The sequence below is a fragment of the Podarcis liolepis genome, assembly GCF_965112155.1.
Source record: "Podarcis liolepis genome assembly, chromosome: 16".
NCBI lineage: Eukaryota > Metazoa > Chordata > Lepidosauria > Squamata > Lacertidae > Podarcis > Podarcis liolepis.
In genome coordinates, this window is record NC_139567.1 from 41754782 (window position 1) to 41781044 (window position 26263).

Here is a 26263-nt window from a genome sequence, read left to right on the forward strand (position 1 = left end):
GAGGGGTCGGTGCGCACCGACCCCTCTGGCTCTCCAGGCTTCAGGAAGCTCTCCGCAAGCCTTGGGAGCCCGGCAGGAATTGCCGCGGGCTCGCAAGGCTTGTGGGCAGCAGCCTGCAGTCCAATGCATGGGGGGCACTCCAGAGCATGCCCCGTGCTTCGCGCAGGTGTCCGCAAGCCTTGTGAGCCCGCGGGAGTTGCCGCTAAGCTCGCAAGGCTTGCGGATAGCAGCCTGTTCTGGGGGCTGGGGTCGGGGGAAGCTCGGGCCCGCGGCTGGGGGGGGGAATAATTTCCCCCCCCCTGAAAAAACGAGGTGCGCCCTGTGGGCCAGTGAGCCCTATAGGGTGAAAAATATGGTATATTATGTTTGAAAAACAACTGTAAGCAGTTAACATCATTATAGCAGGGCTATCTGAATATTTGTAAGAGGAAATTGCTACCTATTCAAGTTGAGTAACTTAATATTTTAGTTAATGATATAACAAGGATAGGAAACAAAGCGAAATGTAAAGATGCAAAGTTTAATTTTGTAAACCAGGCATCCCCTGTTGGTTATTTTGCAGACTAGTTGCGCTGCAGAAGGCAGAAGGTGCTGGGGGAGACCACACATTCAAGAAACGCAAAAGTAACTTTTGCTAGGCTTTAATAACAAAAACAAAAACTCATTTTACACTAAATTACATTATATCAATAAGCATGACCCATCCACCATCCCATTCACCAGGGGACTGAGAGAGCTACATGCTGCTCTTTATATACAATACCCAATTGCTGACACAGCTTAATTAACACAACTTAACAGCACCTGCTGGGATGCGGGTGGCGCTGTGGGTAAAACCTCAGCGCCTAGGACTTGCTGATCACATGGTCTGCGGTTTGAATCCCCGCGGCGGGGTGCGCTCCCGTTGCTCGGTCCCAGCGCCTGCCAACCTAGCAGTTCGAAAGCACCCCCGGGTGCAAGTAGATAAATAGGGACCGCTTACTAGCGGGAAGGTAAACGGCGTTTCCGTGTGCGGCTCTGGCTCGGCAGAGTAGCTTCGTCACGCTGGCCATGTGACCCGGAAGTGTCTGCGGCCTCTAGAGTGAGATGAGCGCACAACCCTAGAGTCTGTCAAGACTGGCCCGTACAGGCAGGGGTACTTTTACCTTTACTTTTAACAGCACCTGCTATACTGCTTCACAGCTGTAAAACTAGGTCATGTTATTTGCTCTGGCCTTTAAAGAGACACACATCTTGTGAAACAATGGTGAACTTTAATATTTAAAGAAACCATTCAACATCCCTGCCCTGCAGCCCTCCAGATGTTTTGTCCTACAACTCCCATGATTCCTAGCTAACAGGACCAGTGGTCAGGGATGATGGGAATTGTAGTCCAAAACATCTGGAGGGCCGAAGGTTGGGGGTGCCTGTTGTGAACCATCAGATGGGAGGGAGAGACGTCGTCAGGCCCAGTTGAGCCAAAGAGATAAAATAAGAGGATCTGACGTTACATAATGTGATTATATGTAAAGCCAATGAAAATCATTTAAAAAACAAAGAAACCTGGTGCGCCGCACCCCAGAAGTTTTTGGAACTACAACAAATGTTAAATCGGCAGTTCCCAAAGTGAGTGGTGCTCTGCCAGTCAGAGCAGGTAGTATTGGGTTGTCCAACTTGACTTGGCATAAGGCAACATCCTAATACACAGCCATTGTGATCCACGCAATGGTCACCTCCAGACTGGATTATAGTAACTCGCTCTACGTGGGGCTGCCCTTGAGACTGACCCAGAAACTCCAGCGGGTGCACAATGCCGCGGCGAGACTCCTTACGGGGTCCTTGCTGTGGGATCACATTCACTCGCTGCTATACCAGCTGCACTGGCTCCCGGTGGAGTACAGGATCAGGTTTAAGGTGCTGGTTTTAACCTTTAAAGCCCTATACGGCCTAGGACCCTCGTACCTACGGGACTGCCTCTCCTGATATGTCCCACGGAGGACCTTATGGTCTTCAAATAAAAACATCTTTGAGATCCCAGGCCACAGGGAGGTTAGGCTGGCCTCAACCAGAGCCAGGGCTTTTTCGGCTGTGGCCCCGATCTGGTGGAAGGCTCTGTCACAAGAGACAAGGGCTCTGCGGGATTTGACATCTTTTCACAGGGCCTGTAAGACAGAGCTGTTTCACCAGGCCTTTGGCCAAGGCACAGCCTGACTCCCTCCTTCTGTAATCCTCACAGAACTCTAGCCCAATGGTTGCCATTAATCTGATTTGAACTGATTGAAATGATTTTAGAATGTTGTACCATGTTACTGTTGTTAGCCGCTCTGAGCCCGGCTTCGGCTGGGGAGGGTGGGATATAAATAAAACTTTATTATTTATTATTATTATAATAAATACAAAGGTGTGAGGGAAACTCTGGCCCTCCAAATGCTGCTGAACTACAACTCCCATCATCTCTGGCCATTAGCCATGCTTGCTAGGGCTGATGGGAGTTGTAGTTCCGCAACATCTGGAGGAGCCACAGTTCCTCCCCCACCTGGTCCGGCTGGATCTTGGAGACAGCTGAGCGAAGGGACCTAGTGGCAGGACCCAAACAAAGGCCTTGCTCTTTCTTTTTTTCCATTTGTTGAAAGCATTTATATCCTGCTCTTCAATCAGCATGGCTCCCTGAGTGAGTAAAGACACACACACATAGTCCCTGCCCTCATGCTTAGAATAATAATTTTTTAATAATAATAATAATAATAATAATAATAATAATAATAATAATAATAATAATTTGTTTGTACCCAGCCCATCTGGCTGGGTTTACCCAGCCACTCTGGACGGCTTCCACAAAAACCAAAAATACACTAAAATATCACACATTAAAAACTACCCTGATGTTCTTAAGATGTCTTCTGAATGTCAGGTAGTTGTTTATCGCTTTGACATCTGATGGGAGGGTGTTCCACAGGGCGGGCGCCACTACCGAGAAGGCCCTCTGCCTGGTTCCCTGTAGCTTTGCTTCTCGCAATGAGGGAACCGCCAGGAGGCCCTCGGCGCTGGACCTCAGTGTCCGGGCTGAACGATGGCAGTGGAGACGCTCCTTCAGGTATACTGGGCCGAGGCTGTTTAGGGCTTTAAAGGTCAACACCAGCACTTTGAATTGTGCCTTTAAAAAAAGGCATGGCACAAAAGGAAAACAGGATGAGGGAAGAGGTGATCAAGCACACCCAATCCTTGATGTCTCTTAGGAAAAAATGACCAGCAGGTATTAAATTAAAATTCTTTTTCTTTCTTTTAAAGCAGACAACATCAGCTTGCGTTGGCCTGCTGAGGTACGTACCTATCACTCCAAGCTTGTACCTAAACATAAGTGTAATGCCAATGGGAAGCCCAATGGTGTAATAGCCGATGGCGTTGGCGATGGCACCAATCTTCTGTTTTCCTGCTCCTCTCAGTATTCCGCCGCAGGTGGCCTGGAAGAGGGGATGAGAAGGAGAGTGGGCTAAAATTATACCAGTTATACTAGTTCAGCAACAGTGTCAGTGTGGTAGAGTGTAAAGACCCTGGCCTACCTCAAAGGCTTGGTTTTTTTCTTAAAAATAAATAAATATTCAAGTTTGAAAAAATACAGAGATTAATATCCAATATCTTTTTATCAAAGATTAAAAAAAACTAATCCAAATAAAACACAAACCAAAATGAAGAAAGGAGAAGGGGGAAAAGAAAGAAAGAAAGAAAGAAAGAAAGAAAGAAAGAAAGAAAGAAAGAAAGAAGAGTTTGGATTTATCACTACCCGAAGAAAGAACTTCCGATTCTTTGTCTGTCAGTTATATATAGAAAATTATTTAAAACATCCACGCCAAGATAACACTCATTGGTTCTATAAACCAATGTTTTATTCAAACCCAGATATCAACAGTTCCATTTTCTTTTTCACATAGAGTCTATAAGGGGTTTCCAATCTTTCGTAAATATTGAAAAATGTTTTTCTCTGATTAAACACGCCAACTTTGCCACCTCGGCCAAGTCCAATAATTTTAACAACCATTCCTCCACGGTAGGGCAGAATGATAAATCTTTCCATCTTAGTGCATAGAAAGGTCTCACTGCTGCCTCGCAGGGCTGTTCTGAGGACATATTATTTTTTAAAAAATGGGAATGGGGGAAAAACACTTTTGCTCCATGGAGAAGTAATTTCCAGGGGCGCGGTCAGCCAGCTATGGAGGAGGTTGCCCTACTGTGACTCTGGATGATGCCCAGCTCTGCCCTTCCTCCCGATCAATATGCACTGGGCAATAGTTCCTGCGTGTCAACAGTGAAACAGAGGCGTTCCAATAGATTCCGCTGCAGGAAGATCCACACTCAGAGGAGAGAGCTGCCTGTTGCCTCCCTGTATGAGTTCTCGCTTCTGTCCAAGAGGCAAGCTCAGAACAGGCTTAAGAACACGCATCAAAGTCCCTCAAGCGAGGGAAACGCTAACGTAAATAAACTAGGGTTGTGTGCACTTAAGATAATAACATAAATTAAGAACCAGTCCTAGTTCCCCTTAGCTGACAGCAAATCCCACTGAATTCAGTAGGAATTACTTATGAGTAGACACGCTTAGGACTGCATTGTCAAAGTCCCTGGAAAGGAAAGCTGCTTATATTGGGCAAGCTGAATCCATTTGCACAACTCCTCTCCCTTTACATTCCATCCGAAAATTATTTGTGAGCGGTTTTTGCTTGCTGGGGCTGGGGCAGTGTTGGGAGAATATCCACAGGACAGGAAAAAACTAGATCTCCAAACGCTGGAAAGATTTATTTGGCAGCTGAAGATTGTCTGGGTCGAATGGCTTCAAAAATATGTTTATGAACATGAGGTCTAGAAGCTTGCTAAGTTTTAAACGTGAGAAAAGGAAAAGGAAGAACCACATTCTGTGCTTGTGCTGCCCCCTAGTGGAACTATGGGGTTTGAAGCCACACAGAACACTGGGTACCAATTCATGCTTTATTGAACTCACCGCTATTGCATCCAGCAGATGGAAAGGGGCGAAAATCATCATCACTTTGGCAACCAGGGCGATGATCTCTCTGTCGGGGAGGAAAGACAAGACTGAGAATGGGCAAGGAAAGAAGGTGAGCTTTTTTGGGGGGTAGAGGTTTTTTTTTAAAAAAGCATTATTTCATTTTATAATGTATATAAAACAGAGATAACAACAGACAAAAATTAAAAGATGAAAAACAAAGCTACCAAATTGGCACGTAGGATGAGTCCAGTTTAACACGGGTTAAAATAACCAAGTCCCAGTAAAGAATATCAGTGTTATCAGATCGTCAAGTATAGTTTCGCATTTTCCAGACTTACAGAAGGGTTGCTTTGAAAAAGATGTCTCTGTTGTATAGGTAATAAAGGAATGCCAAATTCAATAAATATATGTTTGGACGTTCTAGTCCCTGTCAGAATCTCAAATTTTGTGTAATTTTCTCCACTATAATTATGTATTATTGGTTGCTGTTTTGTCCTTTTAATGCATTTTGTGTTTAAACTTCTTTGGCAATCCCTCGTAGCTGAGTAAGATTGTCTTCCATGAACACGGACTTAACAGTGAGTCGGTAAGTGACTGTGGAGGCCAATTCTGGATCCACATGTCCTTCCACATTGGGGACATGGGTTTCCAGGTGGGAGCTGATCACAGTGTGGATTTGCCAAGCATGCTTTCCTCCTAGCACGTTTCTCCCTTGCGTCCTGAGTTCGAGTGTCTTCAAAGCCCATGACACCTTTGGGAAAGGCTGTTCTCCAACTGGAGCACTCGCAGGCCAGTGTTTCCCAATTGTTGGTGTTTATACCACATTCTTTTGAGAGAGTCTTTAAACCTCTTTTGTTGACCACCAGCGGTACGCTTTCCATTTTTAAGCTTGGAATTTTTAAGTTCTCTCATGGACCGCTGAGCAGTCCGCTGATTTGCCCAGATCAGTGGCGAAAGAATTTCTTGCTCCGAGTTTGAATGACCTACCTGTCGCTGGTGAAGACGTAGGCTACCACGTCCTTCACGGCTGCCAGGAGGCCAGCAAACACCATAGCAAACACACCTGGGACAGGAGAGAGAGATCAGATCAGAAGCGTTTTTAAATAACAACAACAACAACAACAACAACAACAACAATTTATTTGTACCCAGCCACTCTGGGCAGCTTCCAACAAAGACCAAAAATACACTAAAATGTCACGCATTAAAAAATGCAACAGTATTTAAAGAGCTCCTCTGGCAATGGTCTGAATGTGCCTCAGAGGTAGCGCATCTCTCATGCCAGGGTGGGGGAACCTCAGGTCTGAATGCGGCCCTCTGTGGCTCTCTGTCCGGCCCTTGGGACACTCCAGGCCCCGCCTCCCCCAAGCCCCGCCCCTTTTCCCAATATGGTTCTGCAGGACGGCCGCTAGGAATGGGTGCGTAGAAACCCCTTGCACCTGTTCTTTCACCCTCTCTCTCGATCGCTTTGTCTCTGGCCCTTCCCATCACTATCACACGGCCCCCAGAAGGTCGCCTGTGAGAATATGTAGTTTTCAGATGGGGGTGGGGAGAGGGTTCTCTTCCCCTGAGCTTAGGGGACGCTGCCCCTTTAAGGATGAACCCTTCCTGGGAAAGAGAGCTCCGCCCACTACCAGAGGGACTGGGACAGCCTTAAAGAGACATACACACCCGTGCAGAGGAGTCCCGTGACGCAGGACAGTTTGGCTTGCTGGACGTCACCGGCCCCCAGAGCGTTCCCCACTCGGACGCTGGAGGCAACGCTCATGCCTTGCGGTAGCTGGTGGGGGGACAGGAGAGGGGATTAGCCAAGGGAGCAAAATATTCTGCAGTCCAAGGGAGCGAGGAGCGAAAGCAACAGCCCCTTTAAGACTAGAAAAAGTACAGTGGATGCACCTTCGCAACCCACAGCGTTCGCAACCTGCAGCAGCGCATCTGTGCGGGTTGTGATTTGGGACTTCTACACATGAACAAAGCACAATTTAGCGCTTCTGCACATTCGCGGCTGCCGAAACCCAGAAGTTACCCATTCCAATACTTCCGGGTTTCAGCGGGTCCGTAATCCGAAAAAACGCAACCTGAAGCGGCTGTAACCTGAGGTATGACTGTATTTGGAGAGTTTCTTTCTTGAAGTTGTGTGTTGGGGGGGGGGAGAGAAGACGGCCCCAACAGTGCAATTCTAGGGCTGCTTACTCAAAAGTGTGTGGCGATGCTTATTCAGTAAGCACGTTTATTTTGTTTCGTAAAATTTATATACCGCTGAATTGTAAAACGGAACACAAAACCACACACACGCCGCAAGGCGGTTTACAAAAATATCGAAGCAATGAAATTTTCAGCAACCGACCCCTCCTCCCAGTTAAAAACAACTATTTAAAAGCTTAAAAAATAATTAAAATCAACAAAAAACTTTTTTTAAAAAAACACAACCAGATTAAAACACAGGTGAATATTCCACAGGACTGGACAGGCTTGCCTAAAATAATGTTTGGAGGAGGCACCAAAATGTGTATGGTGAAAGAAGCTGTCTGATGTCTACAGGCAGGGAGTTTCAAAGGGTAGGTGATGCCACGCTAAAGGAACAATCTCTTAAAAGTTTGAAATGAGTGTAGCTGCGCCAGTTCTACAGATCGAAGGGCATATATGGAGTAAAGCGTTCCCACAAGTAAACTGGTCCCAGGCTGTTAAGGGTTTTATATACCAATAGTATTTGTTTTACTGTATTTTTCGCTCCATAGGGCGCACCTAGTTTTTAGGGGGGGAAATAAAGGGGGGTAAATTATTTTCCCCCTCCCCCCAGGTCCAGGAGCGGCGGCAAGATTGTGCGCAACCTCGCTGCTGCTCCCGGAGCTTGCGGGACTGGGGGCAGGGGAAGCCCGAGCTTGCCCCGACCCCAGCCCCCAGAACAGGCAGCTATCCGCAAGCCTTCCGAGCGCAGCGGGAACTCCTGCCGTGCTCAGAAGGCTTGCGGATGGCTGCCTGAAGCCCAGCGAGCGCAGTGGGAGTTGGCGCAGCGCTTGCCGGGCTTCAGGGTGCAGGCTGCTGTCCACAAGCCTTCGGAGCCCTCCGAAGGCTTGCAGATAGTTGCCTGAAGCCTGGAGAATGAGAGGGGTCGGTGCGCACCGACCCCTCTCGCTCTCCAGGCTTCAGCGAAAGCCTGCATTCGCTCCATAGGAAACACACACATTTCCCCTTCATTTTTGGAGGGGGAAAAGTGTGTCCTATAGAGCAAAAAATACGGTAATTTTCATGATGTTTTTTGTGCTTTTTCTATTGTAATTTTATTTTGTGAACCACCCTGAGATCTACGGGTATCAGGCGGCATACAAATTTAATTATCAACAACAACAACAACAACAACTTGAATTTGGCCTGGCTATGAATCAGTGCAGATTGGGGTGATTCATGCCAAAAAAAAGGCTGCAAAAATAGGGTTGTGAAGTATAAAAGCCCCAGTTGTGCAAACCACTAAGGTATAACAAATACTTGCAATGAGAATTCAAAATAAAAAGGTGTCACTGGAACAACAGCGGCAATTTTTATAAAAACGGGAGACTCGGGTGAAGAGTTAACGGCACAGCGAGTTCTAGCCGGGAATGGCTCACTCAGTACAAGGAAATTCAATTCCTCACCAGATATGCGACCGTAGCCAGTTCGTAGATGATGGACTGAGCGCCCAATTCGACCACGCTGATCATGCCTTGGGGAGCACAGCGGAAGAAAAGGAGACACAAAAGAATTATGAAGGAGAACTGAAAGCAGGCGAGTCATCAGAGGCCAAAAAGGAGGAGGCGGGAGATGCTGGTCTTTAGACTTAATGGCAGACGTGTGAATGGGTAGGAGGCGCTGGTCTGGTCCAATTGGACAAATCTCACTGTCTGCACCAACAAGAATGAATGAATGAAACTTTATTTGTGTCAGCCATCGGCCATAGCAGTAAAGCAACAATATGGTATACAAAGCATAGAAATAAAAAGTTAATTATATAAAATACATTTTTGGGTTTTGAATCAATAGTCAAATAGCGGATCTTATTCCGATTGCCCCAGCTAAAAACCTTGCAACCTTTGCCGTCACCTGCTCATCTTGATCTGCCGAGAGAAAGGACACTGAGGCAGTGGTTGGGCGACCCGGAATGGACAGCAAAAGAGGGGTGATAATCTCCTTCCTCAAGTCTCTATAAGGAGTGCAAGCCAGAAGGGCATGCGCCACCGATTCGGTACTGCCATCTCCACAGGGGCATAAGTGTTTTTCGTGTGGAATCTGTTGGAATCGTCCCTCGAGTCCTGCCGAGGGCAATACATTCAATCTTGCGAGAGTAAAAGCGCGCCTATATTTTAGAATTGCTAGGTTATGCGGATTGGGTGGCCAGAGAGGCAAAATGGGAAGGTGGAAAATAGTCATGCCATGGGCAAAATTTCTTTATTGTGGCCAAGTTGTTCTGACACTCGGTATCATTTAAAGGTAAAGGTAAAGGGACCCCTGACCATTAGGTCCAGTTGTGGCCGACTCTGGGGTTGCGGCGCTCATCTCGCTTTATTGGCCGAGGGAGCCGGCGTACAGCTTCCAGGTCATGTGGCCAGCATGACAACGCCACTTCTGGTGAACCAGAGCAGTGCACGGAAACACCATTTACCTTCCTGCCAAAGCGGTATCTATTTATTTACTTGCACTTTGATGTACTTTCGAACTGCTAGGTTGGCAGGAGCAGGGACCGAGCAACGAGAGCTCACCCCATTGCAGGGATTCGAACCGCCAACCTTCTGATCTGCAGGCCCTAGGCTCTGTGGTTTGATCCACAGCGCCACCCGCGTCCCTCTTTGGTATCATTTAGGCGCTGACAAATTAGACCGATAGCTTTACTAAAACCCAAAGCGAGTAGCTGTTGTGGTGATAAACCACAAGAGCGAAGCTTTGGATAGACAATTTTAGACTTGTGACAATCTTGTAGCGCTAGGGATATTACACCGGGGGGATTTGAGTTTAGGAGAAGCCAATAGTTAAAGTGTCTTGCGACAGATCCGTAATTCTACTGAGGGAAGATTAGCCTCTGGGCGCAATGATGCGTTTGAGGCACCAGCAAGACTTGAGAGAACAGGGAGCCCAATCTGTGCTGCTCTGCAGTGCCGCCATTGGTCGTGGCGAGAAAGGGGTACTGCGGTTTGTTGACGTGGCATGGTACGAAGCAGGGGAATGGAGATGCAGGACAGGGAAGCAGACAGAGACACGGCCTTAGCCTCACCTGCCAGGAAGCTGCCGATCTCAAATGTCCACCACTCGATGCAGATCATCAGCATGCTGGGGAGGGCCAGGCGGACGAAGGAGCCCCACTCCTGCAAGCAGTCGAGTGTCCAGCCTGCAGGAACCAGCAGAAAGAGGCTTCCAAATTCCCGAAGCTTTGATTGGGCGCTTGTCACGTGACCCACCCTGACCTATCACTGCGAAGGGGCTCCCTTAAAAGGCTTTCTCCCCACCGCAGCCGCCCGCAAACTGCACAGGGCGTGGGAGTGCCAGGGGGGTTTCGTTCTCCCCTCCTTCCACGCCCCCTTCTCAAAGGCAAAAATTAAAAAATAATCCCCAGGTTAATGCCTCGCAGAGAGCCCAGGGGTGGGTGTCACAGTTATAGGGCTGGACTAGGGACCTCAGAGGCCACAGTTCAAAACCCGACTCAGTCACCGGGTGATCCTTGGGCTGGCTGCTGTTTCTTAGCCTAGCCCACCTCACAGGGTGGTTGAGAGGAAATAAAACGGGGGGGGGGGACAAAATGGCCTTCTTTGAGCTCCTTGGAGGAATGGTGGTATATAAATTTTAATAAAAAGCCATTGATGATGAAGAAGAAGAGTTTGGATTTGATATCCCGCCTTTCACTCCCCTTCAGGAGTCTCAAAGCGGCTCACATTCTCCTTTCCCTTCCTCCCCCACAACAAACACTCTGTGAGGTGAGTGGGGCTGAGAGACTTCACAGAAGTGTGACTGGCCCAAGGTCACCCAGCAGCTGCATGTGGAGGAGCGGAGACGCGAACCCGGTTCCCCAGATTGCAAGACTACCGCTCTTAACCACTACACCACACTGGCTCTCTTTTTTATTATTATTATTTTATTTTATTTTTTTATTTTATACTTATTCTTACCCTTTTGTCTCATTAAAAAAAGTGGTTAAACTGTGACCTGGATAATTCCAAGTGTGTTTGAAAAGTAATACAAATAGTATCTCTTCATATAATACACAGATGCAGTAAAGTGGCAAAGAGAGAGCAGGCATATTTGTACTTTATAAAGTCAATGTGAAATGTTTATAAAAAGTTATATATGAGTATATTCAAAAGTACAAATAAACCACAAAGGAGGCTTTTAACTATAGGCCAGGATCCAGAGAAGTATGCACAGTGTGCAGGCACATTAGGGCTTTCCCCATTTCTCTTCTCACTGTAGCCCCTGGCTGGAAAAGCTGCTCCTTTAGGTCAGAGGACCTACCTTCCACAGTAGTGATAATAATAATAATAATAATAATAATAATAATAATAATAATAATAATAATAATAACAATAATAATAATAATAGGTACCCCTGCCCATCAGGGCCAGTCGTGACCGACTCTAGGGTTGCGTGCTCATCTCGCTCAAGAGGCTGGGAGCCGGCACTGTCCAAAGACACTTCCGGGTCACGTGGCCAGCGTGACTAAGCTGCATCTGGCGAGCCAGCACCAGCGCCGCACACGGAAACGCCGTTTACCTTCCCGCTGGAGTGGTACCTATTTATCTACTTGCACTTAGGGGTGCTTTCGAACTGCTAGGTTGGCAGGAACAGGGACCGAGAAGCGGGAGCTCACCCCATCGTGGGGATTTGAACCGCCGACCTTTCGATCGGCAGGTCCTAGGCTCTGTGGTTTAACCCACAGCGCCACCCGCGTCCCAATAATAATAATAATAATAATAATAATAATAATAATAATAATAATAATAATAATACAAATACCTCCCCAGGTCTCCTTGTGTATCTTCTTCCACCACACATACAGGAAGAGGAGGAGGGCCTGCAAATTCTGAGACAGCGTGTTGGCCCACGCAGAGCCCCTGTGAAACAGCGAGGGGAAATTGAAGCAAGTTAGGAGGAAGGAATAATTGAGAGAATGTCAGGTTCGGTTTTTCTTTGGGCTGGTGGTCCTATTAACACGTTGCCATGTAGTTTTATGAGTGGGTGGCGGGGCTGGCAGCAGATTTCTTTGCAATCATGAGAACTAGAAACTTAGCTTTCATTTTAAAAAAATGGGGAGGAGATAGTAGTAGTAGTAGTATTAATAATAATGATAATAAAATTTAGTTATACCCCGCCCTCCCTGGCCAAAACCGGGCTCAGAGCGGCTAACATCAAATATGTAACATATCACCATAAAATCAAGCAATCAGTTAAAATAGATCCTAAAATCAAATCGGATTCAAAGTGAAATCTAATCAGATGACAACCCACAAATTAGGAATGGGGACCTTAAATGCACACAGATATGTGTGCCCGGGCCGTAACGCAGCAGATAAAACACTCCCACTGCCCCCGGTTGCCTAGCACTGAAATAAGCCAGCATGTCACAGAATCATAGAATTGTAGCGTGGGAAGGCAACCCAAAGGGCATCTAGTCTGACCCCGCCCACACCAAAATGGCTCACAGACTGGATATCAAAGAAGGAGGGTGTCAACAGCCTGTTGCTTCCCCTGTTGCAGAGGCAAGGGTGGGAAATGTTTTGGGGGTCGCAGCCCCGTGATATCCTGTAGGGCACGGGGTCACCACGAGCAAAACTTTCCCCAGTGATCTTACAAGTCTACGCAGGGACAAACCGGATCCCAAGCTGTCCAGGAATTTCTGTGTTAGCAACAAGACCTGAACCCTGAACCCCGAACTTACACCACTCCCAGGCCAAAGGAGTAAAGGAAGACGGTGTTCATGATCACGTTCAGGATATTGGCCACGACGCCCGTGATCACCTGGGGCAGGAGGATAGCCTGGGATCCAGGGGGGGAAAACAGGGAAAATTAAGCACACCACCCCAGCCAGCCAGCCCCTTCCCACACCCAGGTAAGGCTCCCAGTTTGCACCTCCCCACCTCCCTCAACCTCCAAACCCTGGAGGAATTTCCCTCAGGCATGGATCCCTTTGGGGAAAGGTTGAGAAAAGATTTGGAAAGTCTCTCCAGCATCTCTCTCTGCCCCAGCCCCCCCCCAGCAGTCTTTAACGGTTCAAAATGTGCTTGACTGTAATAATAATAATAATAATTTATTTATACGCCGCCCTCCCCAGCCAAGATCGGGCTCAGGGCAGCTAACACCAGGTATAAAACAATTGATTAAAATACAACTTAAAAACAAGATTAGAATACAACGTTAAAATGCAGCCTCGTTTCAGTAGAAACTCGAATCAAAAACTTTTGGGGGATGAAAACGTCAAATCTTCACCAAGGCCAACTACCCAGACTGTCCAAAATGCCAAAGGAAATGTTTGCACAACCCCCTTGGCGCAGCAATGACCCCCCCCAACCTCCCCCTAAGCAGGCGAATGGGTCCATACCTGGCTTTGCAAGTAGCGGGTTTGTAGCTGATAGATGAAAGCTGCCTGGAAAGGGTGGGGGAAAATAAACCACAAAACCGTGTTGGATTAGATTTCTTTCGGCGGCAGCTTGTCTCGAGCAACTGGGCCCCAAAGAGTCCTTTGCCCTTGCCCCAGATGATTCCCAGCATTCCCAGTTAATTCCCAGTATGGACTGGGATGCCACAGAGCATGCCGGCAGATTAGCCCAGGGGGACCTCTCTCACCTCCTGTTCTCTAGGAGGCCAAACAAATACCCCAGTGGGAAGGTCCTAAGCAGGATTCGAACTCTCCACCCTCTTGCAATTGCCAGCAGCTGCCTCCGACCGCAGAGACGGATCATAGGTGTCATGGCCCATCGACAGCATTGCCCTCCCTGGATTTGCCTGCTTCCAAATAGCCATGACAGGGATGCAGTGGTGCTGTGGGTTAAACCACAGAGCCTGGGACTTGCCGATCAGAAGGTCGGCGGTTCGAATCCCCACGACGGGGTGAGCTCCCGTTGCTCGGTCCCAGCTCCTGCCAACCTAGCAGTTCGAAAGCACATCAAAGTGCAAGTAGATAAATAGGTACCGCTCCGGTGGGAAGGTAAACGGCGTTTCCGTGCGCTGCTCTGGTTCGCCAGAAACGGCTTAGTCATGCTGGCCACATGACCCGGAAGCTGTACGCCGGCTCCCTCAGCCAATAAAGCGAGATGAGCGCCGCAACCCCAGAGTCGGCCACGACTGGACCTAATGGTCAGGGGTCCCTTTACCTTTAAATAGCCATGACCCACAAACCTCAAAATCCTGCTGTGCATTTTGACTTGCTTTCGGAAGCTGCCCAGAACTATGTGGGAAAACGCCGGGGTGTGAACCTGTTTCTAAATGAAGGACTAACATCCGAGCCCCACCTCTGAGACACAGCTTCCTGAAGCGAATTTAAGGCACTTCTGAAATCTCAATTGTTTTAATTGCAAGTGTAAACGGGAACAAGGAATCTGAGGTGAGGGGGGTGCAGAGAGGAAAGAAGGGGAGGTTTTTTATTTTTTAAAAAACAACAACACTTACTGGGAGTGCTGGAATAAATATCATCACGTAAACCTGAGTCAACCTGCAATGAAAGACATCAACAGAAATTTTATTTTTCTTCCCAGGCACAGCGGATAGGAACTTAACGGGTTCATTGGTTGCATCGGAAGCTCACAGGTCTAGGAGAATCCAAAGCAGGGATTTAACTCTGCAGAGAGTTATCCAGAGGTAGACTGCTCTCAGATCTGGAGGCTCCAGTTCATACCATTATTCATCCGTCTACCATTCCGTTTATGGTTCACCTTGTCCTCCAAGGAGCTTGAAGTGGTGTGCCTGGTTCTTCTCCCCTCCCTCTTTAAGCCCCACAACAACCCCCAGGGTAGGTTTATAGCAGGCTTCTTCAACCTTGGCCCTCCAGGTGTTTTTGGCCTACAACTCCCATGATCCCTAGCTAGCAGGACCAGTGGTCAGGGATGATGGGAATTGTAGTCCAAAACAGCTGGAGAGCCGAGGTTGAGGAAGCCTGGTTTATAGCTAAAGCAAACCAATCTTCTAACTTTCAACATGTTGAAATATACATTTTTTTAAAAACCGGAAGCATTTTTACTTGGTATTATAGGTCAGGACATTGATAGGCAAGATGTCGAATTGTTTTTATATGCAACAACAGCAGCAAGAGTATGGTTAGCCAAGAAATGGAAGCAAGAAGAAATTCTGACAAAAGAAGAACGAAATTAATGGACTATGCAGAATTGGACAAAATGACAGGAAGGATTCGAAACCTGCGGGACCAGAGATTTGCAGAAGATTGGAAGAAGTAGATGAATTATTTGAAGAGCAACTGTAACCAACAAATTACGCTAGTAGGACTACAATTAGTTTTTTAAGGAGAAATATATGAAGTGTTACAAAGTAGAAAAAGATAGAGATATTGGTTATGAGTTTGAAATGTAATAAGGAAGATAAGAAATGCATACTGAGAGATTAGATTGGAAATTTTTCAAACAGGATTGATGGAAGTCAAAAATTTGAATAAGATGTAAAAGTATGTTTAATTACTGTTGACAATGATAAGTTAAAAAAAAACTAATAAAAATTCTAATAACCCCCCCCCCCCAAAAAAAACCCAAAACCAATATTCAGGTTTTTTTGTGACCGGGAGAGGAGAAGTTCTGAAAATGTTTTTGTTTTTTTTTAATCAGGTGTTTCTGCTCACCTGAAGGCTGGTTTGAGGTCCTGAAGATGTCTCTTGAGAAAGAGAGAGAGAGGGAGTTCTCAAAGCCCAGGAAGGGGAGCAGAGATTTAAGCCCCGCATGTGAGAACAGAAGGGAGCGATCGCAGGAAGTGCAGAATTATGTATGTCCTGAAAACCAAATTGCTCAAAAGCACAAACCGGCTACAAACTGGGGATCAGCTCTTTTTAAGTTCCTAGCCCTTAAGGACGCAAAGACCAAACTTGTGCTGAAGCGTCAGATTGTAAAAAAAAAAAAAACCCCAAAGATTCTGGGAAAGGTGAATTTTTCAGATTGATGGGAGGCTGACCTTATCACTTTGCCCAGCTTCCTTCCAGATTCTCAGGACAGCTAGAAGAGGTTAAATCAAGCTCATTCAACAGTACAGGTGTGAGCATCCTTGCTCCAAAGTAGGTCGCTCTGAGTAGGACTAGCGCTCTAGCAAGTGTTAAGGACCACAGCCCTTGGGCCTTGCACAGTGGCACAGTTTTGCTTCAGAACCTGTGCTTTATAATAATAATAATTTATTACTTATACCCCAGCCACTCTGGGCGGCTGCCAACAGAACATAAAAAACACGATAAAACATCAAACGTTAAAAACTTCCCTGAACAGGGCTGCCTTCAGATGTCTTCTAAAAGTCAGATAGTTGTTTATTTCCTTGACAGGGCGGGCGCCACTACCGAGAAGGCCCTCTGCCTGGTTCCCTGTAACCTCACTTCTCACAGGGAGGGAACCGCCAGAAGGCCGTCGGTGCTGGACCTCAGTGTCCGGGCTGAACGATGGGGGTGGAGACGCTCCTTCAGATATACTGGACCGAGGCGTTTAGGGCTTTTAAGGTCAGCACCAACACTTTGAATTGTGCTGGGAAACGTCCTGGGAGCCAATGTAGGACTTTCAAAACCGGTGTTATGTGGTCTCGGCGGCCGCTCCCAGTCACCAGTCTAGCTGCCGCATTCTGGGTTAGTTGCAGTTTCTGAGTCACCTTCAAAGGTAGCCCCACGTAGAGCGCGTTGCAGTAGTCCAAACAGGAGATAACTAGAGCAAAGTGCCTCGGCAGAGGAGTTTTCCAGTTTTACTTGCCGCTCACGTAAAGGCTGGAAAACCTTAAGGACTAGGAGCTTGGAACTGATTTGGAAAACAGTGTCAGGAGACGGGAAGAGGGAAGAGGTTTGAGGAAAAGCTGCAAAGGTTGGATCACAGCTCCCCACTCCCCACCCCCTCCTGAGATGTTTGCTGTAAAGGTGTGTGTGCATTTGCATGCAAGGAGCGAAAGCAACTAACCTGGAGACTTCTGGGTCCTGCCTGCAGAGAAGCAAGATCTGCTCTGTGTTGATAAAGAAGGCCCAGCAGGGGAAGCAGAAGAGGAGCAGGATGAGTATCCCCCGTTGCAGGATGGTTCCCACGCGCTTCACGTTCTTGCTCCCGTACGTCTGATTTTTTAAAAAAGCAGGAAAGCAAACATTAAATCAGCCACTGCTCCTTGCACCGCTGCAAAGCTTTGCCCAATTTTGGCTGTTATTCACTCAGGGGAAGGGGAGAAACTTGGGGATTAGGATGAAACCCTCCAGGCATCTCTGATAAGAGGCAAAGTGGCCTCCTCGAGAACCTATTGCACCCCTCTCCGGGTGTGCCATGTGGCATAGTGGTTAGAGCCCTTGCTTTGCAAGCAGAAGCTGTGAGGTTCAATAATAATACAGCGGTACCTCGGGTTACATACACTTCAGGTTACAGACTCCGCTAACCCAGAAATATTACCTCGGGTTAAGAACTTTGCTTCAGGATGAGGACAGAAATCGTGCAGCGGTAGCGGGAGGCCCCATTAGCTAAAGTGGTGCTTCAGGTTAAGAACAGTTTCAGGTTAAGAACGGACCTCCGGAACGAATTAAGTACTTAACCCGAGGTACCACTGTAATTTTATTATTTGTGTCCCAGCCACTCTGGGCAGCTTCCAACAAAATATAAAAACACAGTAAGACATACACCCAACGTTTAAAATTTCCCCGTACGGGAAAATATAATCCTTGGCATCTTGAGGGTTTTTTAAAAGGATCAGTTAGCCAGGTGATGGGGGAAAGAGCCTAGGGAGCTGCTGCCAACCAGAGCAGGGAATACTGGGCTAGGTGGGTAGAAGAAGTCAGACGTGGTACTGAGGAGCTCCCTATGCGGTGTCCGGACATACCTGGGACATGAGAGTGTCACACACAGATGCCAATCCGGTGCCCACGGAAATGCCAATCACATTGATGACCTGGGAGGCAGGAGTGATGAGAGAGAAAGGAAGAGAGGGAGGGTGTTAAGGTCATGCAGAAAGTCCCGGGTTCGGACCCCAACGGCATCTCCAGCTACAGCTGGGAACGCCCCCTGCCCGAAACTCTGGAGAGCTGCTGCCAGCCAGTGCAGACAACACTAGATAGGCCATTGCCCCAGCTCAGGATATATGACAGCTTCCTGGGTTCCTAACGATATCAGCTCCCATTGTTCAGAACCCTGCGGAGCTGCCACTTGACTCTTAAGATCAGAGTTCCAGGTTTGGCATGTCCGCCATTTCTAGGTAGGGCTGAAACCTTGGCGGGCGGCTGCTGCCAGTCAGTGCAGGCAGTGCTGAGGCAGATGCCCCCTTGGCCCGACTCGGCGCCAGCAGCTTCCTGCGTTCCTCTTGAAATCAGAACCATGAGGCCTGGGATCTTGGCTCTGCTTTTAGCAAGAGGGGCTGCAGCTCGAAGGTGGAGCATTTGCCCCAGCTCTCAGGGAGCGGGGCAGCCCAGGGGTCTGGCTGAGCGCAAGGCAGCTCTTGCGGGACAGGGCCTTACGTACCGATACAGCGAGGGTGACGGCATCCAGCTCGACTTTGCCCAGGTGGCCGCAGAAGATGGAGCTCACCACGCTGATCAGGAAGCCCAGAAGCTGCGCCACGAACTAAGGAGGAAGGGTAAGGGGTGAGAGCATCCCATCGCAAACCCCACAATTAAACTGCGGAACTCAGTCCTGCAGGAGGCGGCGGCGGCAGTGGTGTAGCATGGGGCAGTTGCCCGGGGCACAAAATTCTTCTTCTTTTTTACATAATTTTTATTAAATTTTCTGTTTTACAATATTCATTTAAACAACCTTAAAATATCAGTCGCTTCCCTTCTTCTCTTTCGTTTCGCATAACGTAAATACCTGCGTATTTTATATTCTCAGGGGCGCAAAATTTCAGAAGGCAAAAAAGAAGTGGGAATAATGAATAAAAACATAGCTTGCCCTCCCCCTTGTTGCATAAATCTGTGCACGGGCCCCTAGTGTCATCTAGGCCAACCCGCTACAGTGTGCTAACCACCTGCAATTTTAATAATAATAATAATAATAATAATAATAATAATAATAATAATTTATATTTATACCCCACCCTCCCCAGGCAAGAGAGGGCTCAGGGTGGCTAACACCCGATGTAAAACAAATTGATTGAAATACAACTTAAAAACGAGATTAAAATACAACATTAAAACACAACATTAAAACATTAAAATACAGTCTCAATACTCCAAGCCTCAATACTCTCGCTCAGAAAATCTCCCAGTGTTCACGTGAGTAGATTAAGGAGACGATTTGGGCGGTGGCTGGTTGCCAGGGTGCCCTCTGCAAGCTTTGGAAAGATTCCCACATGGGTAGATCACTGAGCTGTTGCCCCTTCGTCCCAGCCTATCGGCAGACTGTGCCAATGCTATCTGCCTTGCCCCGGGCACTGGCAACCCACGCTGCGTCACTGAGTGGCAGCCACTAACTCAGACGCCTATAAAAGAGGCCTAGCCACGTTTGCGGAGGTTAAGTCTCTCTGTTGCCACTAGCCACGGTGGTTCTGCTCTGCTTCTGTGGTCGGAGTCAGCAGTGTACAAGCCACAGGCTCTCGCACCCGCGTCTTGCTCGAGGTCTTCCTATTGGGGGGCATCTGCTGGACATCACTATGTGAACAGGCTGCCTCCCCACCTTCCGAACGCAAGGTCTCGGCACACGGAAAACCCTGGGTGTTTTGTCACACAGAGGCTAGCTTTCTACCTGCAGGGGGCCTGCAATGTTCCTCCAAAAAAATGGTTCCCAAAAATTTCCATTCCCCCCTCGCGGCTCCCGTGTGTCTTGGCCCTGTGGAGTTTGAACTGGCTTTTGGTTCCAGGAACTGGGGCCCGATCCAAAGCGGTGTTTTCTTGTACTTGGGGAAGAGCGCCAAGAGAAGCTGAACGGCTCCCAACAACCACAGCTTACGCGAAGCTCGGCGCTACCCCAGGGCAGCAATCTTTCACCCTGACAAGGAACTGGGAGGGGAAAGAGAAAATAAGCGTTTTGTTTCCTGCCCTGCGATGGCGAGGAGAGGTTTATGACAGCAGTCCTCTAATCCTGGACATGCCCTGACACAAATATGTGGATTTTTTTGGGAGGGTGGGGGGAAGTAGAGAAGAGGCAACATACTGTTAGCTGAATGGCCCAATCCGGAACACGTCAATAGAGAGACCCAGCAGAGGACAAGAAAAACAATATTAAAAAGTCAGATCCTTGGATCCTGTAGCCGAAGGATCAATGTTCCTGCTATTTCCAGAGTTCAGGCACTGTGTGGAGTTGCAAAATACTCCCCCCAATTTTAAGGTGACCCCAAAACATCTCAGTGAAGACTGAGTGTGCTTGGCGATCCTTGAATGCTGACAGACTGTTGGGAGAAGGGGAAAAGGGAGTGGAGCTCAGTCCTGGGTTCGATTTTCAGCATCACCAGATAGGACTGAGGAAAGACTCTGTGCCTAAAACTCTGGAGAGCTGCTGCTGGTCAGTGTGGACAGTACTGTGCTGGATGGACCAAAGGGTCAAGTCATCACAAGGCTGCTTCCTAAGTTCTCACGGGGGTGGGGAGAGAGGGGCTAGAATCTGGAAGAGCAGCACTTCACGCTGCAACATTTTATCGCAGCGCACATTTGTCCTGTTCCTCCCCCCTCAGCTGGGATTGAACCTGGGACTTTTTATGCAAAGCATGTGCTCAAGGAACAAGTCAGACCGTCAGACACACACAAACCCTCGACCCCAGGGCATGAAAGTCTCAAGAGGTGCCGTTATCTGGCAGCAAAGAACTTCCGACCCAAAGTCAGATGCTTGCAAGATGGACAATGAACAAAAGGCTATTTGGGATTGAAGGAACGGATCCCTCTCCCCCTGTTCCAGAGGGACAGGACAGCTGATCCAAACATAAGATCACACACACACACACACACTTTAGAGTTCAGCATGCACAAGTCCCCAGGTTCTTTCATTCTTCCTTTTTAAGAAAAATGTTGTGATCTGCCAAGCAAATTCAAAATTCTAAGCCTACATTTGTTGTACAGTGGTACCTCGGGTTACATACGCTTCAGGTTACATAGGCTTCAGGTTACAGACTCCCCTAACCCAGAAATATTACCTCGGATTAAGAACTTTGCTTCAGGATGAGAACAGAAATCGCACAGCGGCAGCGCAGCGGGAGGCCCCGTTAGCTAAAGTGGTGCTTCAGGTTAAGAACAGTTTCAAGTCAAGAACGGACCTCCGGAACAAATTAAGTACGTAACCAGAGGTACCACTGTATATCCTTTTAGCCGAGTTAATTTCATGCGGATATATTTGCCGTGCTGGACCACACGCCAACAAACAAATCTGAATCTATGGCCCAGAGCGTTTTGCAAGGCTCCTTTGCAAGACAACCAAAATAAGCAGGCCTCCCAGGATCTATGCAAGCTCCAGCCCCGGGGTCCTTTGCAAGCAGTGGGGGAGGCGGGGGCCACGGATCGAAGGACACAAAAGCCTTCCAGGATCCGAACAGACAGGCCAGCAAGCAGCTGCCTGCAAAACCTCAGGTCCCTGGCAAACAATCCAAAGAAAAGCTGGTGGGCAACTCAGTTCTCGGCCCTCCTTGTAAAAGTTGCAAGAACTCTGTTGCTTTGCCAGCGGAGCCAAGGGGAGCGGAAATCGAACATCGGAACAGCCAACGCCAATATTAGACTAAGAGGCGACTGAGCACAATAATAAAATATGGGAGTTTCAGTGTTTTTATTTTAGAAGAAAAGAAAAGAAAAAGTGAGGTGTCATTGTGTGGCCCACCAAACGTATTTTTAAAAAATGTTTTGAATTATTGTTGCAAGTTCTTTTTATTGATAACATTTTAGCTCTTTTGCAAACCGTTTTGAGGTGGGGTTTTTCTTTTCCAATCAAGCAGCGTAAAAATTTCAGGAAGTAGTTGCTTGGCAAGAGGGACTGAACCAATCTGGAAACGGAAGCTCCGTGAGGGAAACTGAGCCAACTCCTAATAATCCCCAGCCCCCTTAACAAACTACAGTTCCCAGAGTCCTTTGGGGGAAGCCATGACTGGGGGAAGCGCTAAACAGCCTCAGTCCTGTATACCTGAAGGAGCATCTCCACCCCCATCGTTCAGCCCGGACACTGAGGTCCAGCGCCGAGGGCCTTCTGGCAGTTCCCTCATTGCAAGAAGTGAGGTTACAGGGAACCAGACAGAGGGCTTTCTCGGTGGTGGTGCCCGCCCTGTGGAACGCCCTCCCATCAGATGTCAAGGAAATAAGCAGCTATCTTATCTTTCAAAGACATCTGAAGGCAGCCCTGTTCAGGGAAGTTTTTAATATTTAATGCTGTATTGTTTTTAACACTCGATTGGGAGCCGCCCAGAGTGGCTGGGGAAACCCAGCCAGATGGGCAGGGTATAAATATATTATTGTTGTTCTTGTTGTTGTTGTTGTTTAGTCATGTCCGCCTCTTCGTGACCCCCTGGACCAGAGCATGCCAGGCACTCCTGTCTTCCACTGCCTCCCGCAGTTTGGTCAAACTCATGCTGGTAGCTTCGTGAACACTATCCAACCATCTCGTCCTCCGTTGTCCCCTTCTCCTTGCACCCTCCATCTTTCCCAGCATCAGGGTCTTTTCCAGGGAGTCTTCTCTTCTCATGAGGTGGCCAAAGTATTGGAGCCTCAGCTTCAGGATCTGTCCTTCCAGTGAGCACTCAGGGCTGATTTCCTTCAGAATGGAGAGGTTTGATCTTCTTGCAGTCCATGGGACTCTCAAGAGTCTCCTCCAGCACCAGAATTCAAAAGCATCCATTCTTCGGCAATCAGCCTTCTTTATGGTCCAGCTCTCACTTCCATACATCACTACTGGGAAAACCATAGCTTTAACTATACGGACCTTTGTTGTCAAGGTGATGTCTCTGCTTTTTAAGATGCTGTTATTATTATTATTATTAAAAGCTTAATATGAGTCCAGCGTGTGACGCAGCAGCAAAAAAAGCTAATGCTATTCTTGACTGTATCAACAGAAGAAGTCTAGTGTGCGGATCAAGGGAAGGAATAGTCTGTCTCTATTCTGCTTTGGTTAGACCACACCTGGAATATTGTGTCCAGTTCTGGGCGCCCCAATTTAAGAAGGATGTTGACAAGCTGGAAGGTGTGTAGAGGAGAGCGAAAAAGATGATCAAGGGTCTGGAAACCAAGCCTGATGAGGACTGGTTGAAGGAGCTGGGTATGTTTAGCCTGGAAAAGAGGAGACTAAGAAAAGATATGATAGCCATCTTCAAATATCTCAAGGGCTGTCTCGTGGAAGATGGAGAAAGCTTGTTTTCTCCTTCTCTGTACGGTAGGACCCGAACCAATGGCTTCAAGTTACAAGAAAGGAGATTCCGAGGCAACATCAGGAAGAACTTTCTGACAGTAAGAGCTGTTCGACAGTTGAGATTTGTGCGGGTTGGACTAGATGACCCTAGGGGGTCCCTTCCAACTCTATCATTCTATGTACGTGGTATGATACAGCTTTAAATGCACTGTGAAGACGGGGGCTTTACTTCTGTACTATAGGCTGCACATTTCAGCCATGCAAAAGCCAGAGGTTTTCACACACACCTCGCCATCCAAGCAAACAAGCGGATTTTTTTATTTTTTTACAGTTCAAGGACACATTCCAAACAGTTAAAGAACTCCAGAAAGGCAGGAAGTGTGGGGCGTGACCCAAGGAGAACATCAAGGGCCAGGAAGAGAGAGCAGAGGGCCGCATCCGGACCCCCAGGCCTGATATCCTACCACCCCTAATCTAGTCTAACCTTCCCCTCTCAATCCGGTGCAGGGATCTATAATGCAGGATAAACAATGTTTTCAGCTTTGCCTCATGGTTTTATCCGGGTGGGTCTTGCTTATATTGTATTCTTCTGGTGCGAGAGGTCTGGCTAGGGGCCTGCCCTGAAAGACAGACTAGAAAATCTCTTTTTAAAAAAAAACAAAAGCACTTTCGGTTCCATCACGTGCCAATTTCCATGCAAAAATAAAGATTTTAAAAAACAGCCATTCGCGTAAGGTTTCGTGCAAGAGGTCACAAGGCTGATCCGGAAAATGAAATGTGTACTTTAGTTTTTAGCGGGTCGTAAAAAAGGGCTCAGGGTGGGGTCTCTAGACCCCAATAAGCTCAGACTTTGGACCCCCCCCACCTCCTTCCCTTATCAACTAGGGGCGAGTCCACCTTTGGGCAAGGACAAGATAGGGTGGGTCTCTTGAGACCACAGCCTAGCATGAAACTCTGGAGAGCTGCTGCCAGTCAGTGCAGACAACACTGGGTTAAATGGACCAATGAACTGACTCAGCTTAAGGCAGTTCAACTGAAATCAGCCCTTCCTTCAGAACCACGAGGACTGAAACCTTGTCCTGTTTTCAGAGGACGTAGTACAGTTCTGTCTCTCAGCTTCCTCCTTCCCCTCCTCTTCTTTCCTCTTCCCTCCCGCCTGCCTTTCCTCTATTCACCTCTCATTTCATTCTTTTCTTTTTCTCTGCCCTTCTCCCTCCCATTTTCTCATCCTTCATCCTTCTTCCACCCCACGCTTCTCATTTCATCTCCTGCGGGTTGCATCCAAGGCTAGCCCTACTCACTCAGAGTAGACCCATTGAAATGAAGGGGCACGGCTGACTCACCCATTCTGACGGGGTTAAGCTTGGTCAGAGACAACCCCATTATTTCGTTCCGTCTTTCAAATAAAAATTATACACCGCTTGATTGTGAGAGGGAGTAGTGGCGTAGCGTGGGTTGTCAGCACCCGGGGCAAGGCAAGTAATTTGCGCCCCCTAACCCGTGGATTTGCGCCCCTAACCCGTGGATTTGCGCCCCCTAACCCGTGGATTTGCGCCCCCTAACCCTACCCCCCAGATGTTGCGCCCGGTGCGGCCGGCCCCCCCTGCACCCCCCACGCTACGCCACTGAGAGGGAGAAAGTCAGAGCAGTTTGAGAAAACAATGGAACAGTGAGATTTATCAGTATAAAAGTTAGAAACAATTATTTTAAAAAACAGAATTGGTGGTAAACAGAACACTAGATTAAAAGCCATTTCAGCTCTACAGATTTTTATTCCTCCCATTTCTCTCTCCTTCCCTCCCATTTTATTCTCCCCAGATCTCTCCTCTGACCAACTTTTCCCTTTTCTTGCAATGGAATCCTATTCGGAATAAGGGAATTTCCCTTAAAAACGTTGACAGCTATGCTCTGATCTCTCTTTCATTTCTCAGTCTCTGCGCCTCATTCATTGATCCTGACGATCATTCATCCTGCTGCTTCCGCCCGCACAACAACCCTGCGAGGCGGGCCATGCTTGCTCTAACCACTGCACCACCGCTGCCCCCCCCCCCCGAGATCGCGGTTCTCCTTCGGGTCCCCGCCCTCGCCGCCTGCCCTCCTTCCTCACCACGGGGCCGCCGATCTGGACCAGCTCGCGGGCCTCTCGCCAGGCGCCGACGGGGACGAGGCGGCGGAGGCTCCGGCCGCAGCAGGAGGGCGAGAGCGAGGGCGGTGGCGGCGGAGGAGGAGGGAGCGGCCGGATCTCCTGGGGCTCGTCCTCCTCGGCGCCTCGCTTCTCCTCCAGCCTCTGCATCGTCCTCCTCCCCGGCGGGGCGAGGGAGCAGCGGCAGCAGCAACAGCAGCAGCTCCGAGCGGCAGCGCCAACGGCCGCGCCGTCCAGCCCAGCCGAAGCATCGCTCCCCGGCGGCGGCCACGTGCAGCGCAGGCGGGCCAGGGGGGCGGGCGCGCGGAGGGGAATCCCCTTCCCCATTGGGCGGAGCCGGCGGTGACGCGCGCGCCGCGGGAGAGCGAGAGGGAGGGAGGGAAGGAGGGGGAACCCCCCCGGACCCCCAAATCGGATGGGCGGGCGAGGTGGAGGGGGCTGCACCCGTCATTTTTATGAATGATTTCATATTTTGTAGTTGTTAATTAATTAATTACTTGCCCAGCCCTTCACCCAGAGCAGGTCACAACCATTAAAACAAAATATGAAATAACGATTAGCAAATAGAAAATGTTGATTAAAGTTGATTTTCTATATTATTCGTATTAATTACCTGCCCTTCACCCTAAAGCTCCAGGGCACACCGCAACCATTAAAATACAATATTTAAATATCATTATCAAAGGAATGAATGAAGTTTATTGTAATTGGTTTTATTTTTAT

The 26263-nt window shown here is 48.2% G+C and overlaps 1 protein-coding gene across 4 annotated transcripts in view; it reads right to left on the reverse strand.

The window, feature by feature from the left end:
- Positions 1 to 25820, reverse strand: part of LOC310695449 (multidrug and toxin extrusion protein 2-like) — a 32598-nt gene extending 6778 nt beyond the window's left edge. Inside the window, exons 1-15 of one of the 4 annotated variants that reach the window (XM_083479900.1) lie at positions 25505 to 25793; positions 18610 to 18711; positions 17975 to 18043; positions 17077 to 17225; positions 14600 to 14642; positions 13533 to 13577; positions 12873 to 12970; positions 11951 to 12048; positions 10218 to 10331; positions 8608 to 8675; positions 6647 to 6755; positions 5963 to 6038; positions 4970 to 5039; positions 3276 to 3440; positions 1110 to 1676 (exon numbers count right to left, since the gene is read on the reverse strand). In XM_083479900.1, the coding sequence (XP_083336026.1) occupies positions 1500 to 1676; positions 3276 to 3440; positions 4970 to 5039; positions 5963 to 6038; positions 6647 to 6755; positions 8608 to 8675; positions 10218 to 10331; positions 11951 to 12048; positions 12873 to 12970; positions 13533 to 13577; positions 14600 to 14642; positions 17077 to 17225; positions 17975 to 18043; positions 18610 to 18711; positions 25505 to 25690 (1569 nt within the window). In that variant the 5' untranslated portion in view covers positions 25691 to 25793 and the 3' untranslated portion in view covers positions 1110 to 1499. Of the gene's footprint in view, positions 1 to 1109; positions 1677 to 3275; positions 3441 to 4969; positions 5040 to 5962; positions 6039 to 6646; positions 6756 to 8607; positions 8676 to 10217; positions 10332 to 11950; positions 12049 to 12872; positions 12971 to 13532; positions 13578 to 14599; positions 14643 to 17076; positions 17226 to 17974; positions 18044 to 18609; positions 18712 to 19303; positions 19767 to 25504 lie in introns of those variants that run through there. The other 3 variants (XM_083479899.1, XM_083479902.1, XM_083479901.1) reach the window with 3 other exon arrangements.
- Positions 25821 to 26263: the final 443 nt, after the last annotated feature.